The sequence below is a fragment of the Culex pipiens genome, chromosome 2, assembly GCF_016801865.2.
Source record: "Culex pipiens pallens isolate TS chromosome 2, TS_CPP_V2, whole genome shotgun sequence".
Lineage (NCBI taxonomy): Eukaryota > Metazoa > Arthropoda > Insecta > Diptera > Culicidae > Culex > Culex pipiens.
The window spans coordinates 66,654,668-66,661,138 of record NC_068938.1 but is presented as its reverse complement, the minus strand read 5'-3'; the positions used below and the strand labels follow the sequence as shown (position 1 = coordinate 66,661,138).

Sequence of the window (6,471 nt, the reverse complement as noted above, 5' to 3'; positions counted from 1 at the left end):
GGGAATGCCCTCACATAGTTTGAGCTTAATCAAAATGTACAAATAAAATCCATTTCCGGTTTTTGTAGAGAATTGCTCCAATATGATTAAAATTCATTTTTTGCGGAATGTATTACTTTTCGATACAAGTGCTTAATAATGCCTTTATTGTTCCGATACAAAAAATCGAAAATTAAAAACTACTTAGGCCACTGCAAATATTTATTTCAAGTTTTGGTCCCTCTTTTCAATATTTCCTCAAAAATCAAGGGGCAAAAAAATTGCTGAAAATTGAAAAACCTTTACAATTGACTATAAACAATTTCAATACATTGTATAGCGGTTGTTTTCTAATATTCTTTACATTTAGTACATTTTAAGACTTTTTGCAAATTTTGAATTTTGGAATTATGATAAATTCATTAATATTTTGAAAATTTTTGGTAGTAGCATAACTGTACTAACATATGAAGCGTGCTGTGATACTTGCTGCTAAAAATTTTTGGAAGTTAGTCTTGAAATTGCCTAGAAAATTATATAGAAATGATTTTGTTTGAAATTGGCTTCTGTTTACACAGGAAGTACAAGGAAAATGTTAAAAAATTAATATAGTTAGCAAAGCAATCCACTTTAACGACCCCCGGGTCTTTTGTGGGCTCTGTTGCAAGTTTCTGCTCATTTCTAGGCGTCCGAAGGTTATGTGTGGTGAGTCACCCATAGCCTCTTTTTACGCAAATGGACCGACGTTTTACTTCCCCATCCGATAGAAGGCGTGGTCATGCAAATCTCGTCTCAAAAAATGCCACCGGCAATGCTTGAAAAGGGATCTATCACTGAACGGGACTGCTCGATATTCGATAGAACTTTCTGTCAGCGATCATTTCCCAAAACGATATTTGATCGCTGACACACAACGCCTATCATGACCGTCATTGCTTGGCAACGGTCGATGAACGTAAGCACGAAGACGAAACGAACGAAAAATGAGCACCACTCAAGCAGCCGCCCGAACGAGAAAACGTGCTCTTTCTCTTTCTCTCGTTTTTGTCTCTCTCTTCCTAGTGTATGCTGCGTGGTGACAGAAATCATATGATTGCTATCATTGGAGAGATGATCGGAATCTCGGTAGAATGTCAAACGACCGCTCTCTAGGCGATTTTTCTCCTGGAGGGAAGTCAATGATTGTGTGAGTGACTTTGCGTAGCACTCATTCCTTTGTGTGTGAAACGAACGAAAGCAGAATGTAAAAATCAGGTTGTCGTGGTGAAGACGATTGGAGTGTTCTGTCAGCTATCACAAACAAAGTCGAAATTTCACAAGCCCTGGCCACCGGGCTCGTCTGGGATTGAACCCAGGCCATACTGGGGTTTGGAGGCTACCACGCTAACCACTAAACCACCGGACCCGGTCAAAAAAATGTGTTGTTATCGAAAATTTTAAAACCAAACTCTTTTTTTTCAGTCATGTCCCGAATGCTGTTCCGTTTTGCGACAATGTTTTAGCTTGTTGGAAATCAATTCTGTTTTGAAACAAACTGCTTTTCCATTCATTCCGTAGTGATAAAATGGCCTACCAAAAAATCACCAATGGTCACCAAAAACAACAATGTGGAAAAAACAAAAGCAAAAAAATCCATTTGAGTGCTTTAAAGTTCAACTTTTTAGCACTTGTTTTCTAAAGTAGAACTACCCAAAAAAATACTTTTTCAAATTTTATATAACTCGAATCACCGAGGAAAGCGAAAATCAAGAAGAAACCGAAAGCCGACTGCCGAGAGTAAATAATCGAAGAAAAACCGCGCGCAACGGGCATTGACCTAGATTGCTATAAATGTGCGTTTCCCAAGTTTCACCGTTTTAGATTTCAATTAACTTTGTAGGAAAAAAAAAACCGCTCATCTGACTGGGTGTGCTAAAAATAGCCTGCACACATCCATCCATCCATCCGTCAAACTGTGTTTTGCGCTCTTCAACCTGCTCCGAGGCAATGTCCGTATATTAAAAGGTCCGGCTGAATACGTTTTGGTTTAGTGTTGGTAAGCGAAAAAGTGTCAACATTCGCGATGCCTCTGATGATGACGTCATACCGTTCTCGCTTCTACAGAGTGGTATACCAATTTGCTAGAAAATGCAATTTACTTTGTATTTTTTACTTTTTAAGCCAACTTTATTGTTTCGGCAGACTAATTAAAAAGTTTATTTTGCATGAAATAATGTTTTGCAACAGTAGTGATAGATTAAACGTGATTTTTATTTAATTCTGAATGGACCCCTTCTCACCCAAAGCAAAACCATGGTAAAAAAATAGATATATTTAATATAATAAAAAAAATAGGAAAAAGCATGACATGCCCGCGGGGCATCGATGTCGACGGAAGCAACGATTCCTGCAGGCCCGGATCATGTGCAGTTAGCAAGCGCGTGATGCAAATCCCCGGAAATGAATGCCGGCTTCAAACTGGCCGGTCAGCGCCAGCATCTTCTGGATGTTGCAGCAACCGATGATGCAGTAGACGACGCGCTTGGCGTTCCAGATTTAACACTTGTATTGCAATCGGATTTTTAGCACCAGCTTGGGGTTGATCTTCTGATCGTTTTTGGGCCACTTTTCCTCGAGGACAGCGATCAAATCGTCGCGACACGGTCCGGCCATTTGCATGCCCTTGAGGGCAGATGCGGTGTCGCCACCGCGCTGAAAGTAGTAGACCATTGGCCAGAGAGGCTTTAAGGTGACCATCCTGTAGGCCGATGAAGCTCGAGTTTTGGTTCTGGTTGGCGAACTTGAGTCCGACGAACGATCTAATCAGGTTCAGAATCTTGGCGTTTTGCGTCGCCTGAAACGAGTTCTTGTGCACTTCCCAGATAACGGACAAAATCGCATTCTTCTTCTCATTGCGCAAGAAGCTCTGAATGTCCGACATCGGATCCAACGGTTCGAACGTGAGCGAGCTCAGCGTCTAGAGCTTTTGTGAGATCCTGCATTGGCCTGGGCGCCGGGCTAGGCGACGCGCGGGTGCTGCTTCTGGGTTGCTTGCAGCAACTGCACCGACTTCGCTCGACCCGCGGCAGGCCATCGAAGACATGCGTTTTGTTTGTTAGCTTCTGCACTTGCTAGAGAAGGACGCTGAAATACATTTAGATGTCTTAGTTTCTAACCTCAAAATCCGACAGATGGGTTACCAACCTCGACCCCCGGTTGAACAAAAACATGGCATGGGCATTTCAAGTCAACGGCGCGGTGCAGAAGACCTCCAACACGCTGAGGACATTCCGGCGCTTCGCTGCGGTTCTATCAGCTCCGATTTATTCACTGTTTTTCTCCCACCAGTTCCACTCCCGCTTCTCCCATCGATGTGCAGAAAAGCTGGCCATTTCATGGATCACTTCCTTCCCTGCCCGTAATTGAGGAACCAGCGGGTTGCGATTCTGGTTCCGTAATTTTGTCCGCTCTGACTCGACCGGGTCGCAAGTACACCTGAAATTAATCAAATTAGTATAAAATAAAACTATTCTCAATATTATGTTAACCTTTTCGTGAAGTTTTCATCCTTCCTTCACGACAGGAGGACATTAGCGCGGCACAGGTCCCTCCAAAACCCCGCAAAAATCTTAAAACCTTAAGGTGGAATTCCAAGTAGCAAAAAAATGGCCGAAAAAGGCGGCTGTCGTTTGACCTTAATTTCAACTGATGATTATCATTTTATCCTTAATATCTGCTGACGGAAAATCTCGCCTCCAGAAAATTGGCTCCAATTTCAATATTTAGACACTTACCTCAACCAAAATTTATCTCGTATGAGATACGTGCACAATTCATCTAATGAAGAAACATTTTTTGTGTTTACGCTTTTTAAACTTTCACAAACTCGCCGAGATTAGGAAGCATTATAAAATTCTTTTGCATACTTCTTCTTTCCACAAATTTTCTATCTTCTTCAACACATTTCTTCTTCGATTGTGCACCACTTTAGATTCACTAATTAATAGGTAAAATCTTCATGGATAAGCTCCACATCAGTAAGCACCTACTTATTGTTGGAAAACTTCCAGAAAAACCTTTTTTGGGCGCTAATAAAACAAAACTTTAGTCACAATTTGCCCGTTTTTCAGCACGGCGGTGCTGGGAAAAATAGTTCTCTTCTTCTTTGTTTGTAAAACCAGAGCAAACCATCATGTCTAACCAAGCTTATGAAACAAGCGTATTCTTATACATAGTTTTATTCTATTTGCCTCGTCACAAGCCCTTTCCAAACATACTACAACATATGCAAACAATGTTGCCAGCTACAGTTAGCAGTAAAATAGAATTTTAAAAATTAAAATGTTTTTTTTGTCAACAAACTATGTGAAAAAGATATCTAAACAATGTTTAATCATCACTATTTTAGTTTTTATTAATGAAATTCTTGCTAAAAGCAATTAAAATCACTAATTTCCGAATAATACAATTTGATTTAATTTGCACACCAATGATTTGGCATCACTGCTGTCGTTTATTTTCATCTGTCATGTTTTCGGGCCAAATCGCAGCAAGCGAAGCAAACAAAACAAAATTTGCTAGTAAACAATCCCCGGATTCGTGAAAGGAAGGAAATTCACGAGGATTTTGCCATCCTGGACAGAGTCAGATGGCCCGGATCAACGGAAGGCTTACGTCGGAACACGAGCCGAAGGTGCGATTTTTGGTGGCGATGACTGTTGTTTGACCCGCTGGAATCGGCAACGCGATGATGTACAAGGAGGTCATTTTGCGGATGATCCTGGCGAAGGTGCTGTTCGATGTGCTGGTGGAGCTGAAGGTAGGAGGAAGTCAAATATCCCATAATGTCTTTGGCTAATGAAATGCTAACTTCCGTTTCACATTTACAGGTAAGTGTGGCCAAGAATTTGACGCAATCTGGCAGAGAAATAATTCTTGAAAATGATCGCGTACAAGAACGAGGAGATTCGCGTTCATGTCCTGGTTGCTCTGTGTTAAATGAGCGCCCTCCCGGTGGTGATTCCACCGAAAAGCTGGCTGAGGCCTGCCAGAAGTTCTTGGTTATGCCGGTTATGGACTTGAGGAAGTTTGCCGCGGGATGTGTGGCGAATTTGGTTGTCAACGTTAAGGAGAAGCTTATCTAGGATCGGCCCGCTTTTCATCGGAAGGGAAGGGAAGGGAAACGCAATTCAACCAGTCCGTGCGATAATGCGGTTTTCACTTTCACTGTACGGAACGGTACGTGAAGCATCACGCGGCACAGAGTTGTCCTTGGAGGGTTACGAAGTGGCATGTGAAGCGACACGTGCATAGAGTTGTTCCTAGAAGGTTGCCTTACATGGCTAGCGTAACTTGGAGTAACTCGTAGAAGAACTTCGATGCTTTGTTGGCCCGGCAGCAAATCATCATGAAGCTGCAACTCTTGCCGGCAAGAAAAAGTTAAAACAAATTCGACCTGTTCGTTAAATAAGACTAGAAGTATGCAATAGTTAAACAAACAGTGGTCTCTTCAGCAACCACCTTCAAACAAAAAGTAAAGGTTCATTGTGAACCTTGAATTGCAAAATTTGCAATAGCAAGTAAAATTTACAAAATTGTGAAACAAAAAGGTTCACATTATGCATTTTTGATAATTTTTTTTACAAGATAAGAATAGATGAAAATATTCGAATAAAAAATGAAAAAACACGCTCTTCTGTTGTTTTTCTACTTCTTTAAATGAAAATTTCGATGTTTTTTAATTTTAATTTTTTTCTACTCATGTTAAAACATATTTTTAAACCTCATTTCGAATTTAAACGTATACATTAGAAAACTCGTAATAATAATTATTATTGGATTATTCATTGTGACAAAACACTGCTAGATGAATTAGTCATGAATGTAAATATTGACTTTTAAAACTAAACAAAACAAACACATTTTTGTTTGATTTCAAATGGTAAACAAAAACAACTAATGACGCTAATGATTTTAATGACTACTATGAAGAAGAACACGAAGAAGAAGAAGCCCAAAGGATGCTCACCGATGTCACCTTAAAAAAAATCAAAATTCCTTTACTTGTCCTACCAAAACGAACGGTATGACGTCACAAATTTTCGGCTCTGGTGGTGCACGGAGAGAAAAGTTGCATAAAGTTGAATTTAGCAGCTAAAATTGTCAATTTTTTTTTCTCTGGGTTCGTACACCAATACAGCTTTACAAACATAGCCGTACCTCTTTAGAATGGATTACCTTGGCTCCGAGGGACGGGGGGTGGCCAGCCCTCTCCGGGGAGAAGCCATATTGGCCGGAGTTTTTTTTTCTGCATGACATTTTTTCTCAGCCGACGGTTTTTTTTTGCGCCGTGAGGTGACCTACTTTTCTTTTTGGATCGGACGGGGAAGACGTCGAGAGCTGTCGAGCACGGCCAAAATTTTGGACGTGAATCCTCGTGAGCACTTCCCACGTCGGACACACCCACAAGGTCTCACCCGGGGCGTTCGTGGCGACTGATGGCCGTTTAAATAA

At 41.0% G+C, this 6,471-nt stretch overlaps 1 protein-coding gene and 1 long non-coding RNA gene across 2 annotated transcripts; one reads left to right on the top strand and one right to left on the bottom strand.

Moving 5' to 3' along the window:
• Positions 1–1,992: 1,992 nt before the first annotated feature.
• On the bottom strand, positions 1,993–4,310 carry LOC128092909 (uncharacterized). Its single transcript, XR_008212092.1, has 3 exons — positions 3,507–4,310; positions 3,163–3,453; positions 1,993–3,102 (listed from the first exon to the last, which is right to left on the bottom strand). It is a non-coding gene; the product is annotated as an uncharacterized LOC128092909 (long non-coding RNA).
• Positions 4,311–4,485: 175 nt separating this feature from the next.
• LOC120425902 (uncharacterized) lies at positions 4,486–5,610 on the top strand. Its single transcript, XM_039590522.2, has 2 exons — positions 4,486–4,777; positions 4,848–5,610. The coding sequence occupies exons 1-2, from the start codon at positions 4,706–4,708 to the stop codon at positions 5,100–5,102; spliced, it is 327 nt and encodes a 108-aa protein (XP_039446456.1). The 5' UTR covers positions 4,486–4,705; the 3' UTR covers positions 5,103–5,610.
• Positions 5,611–6,471: the final 861 nt, after the last annotated feature.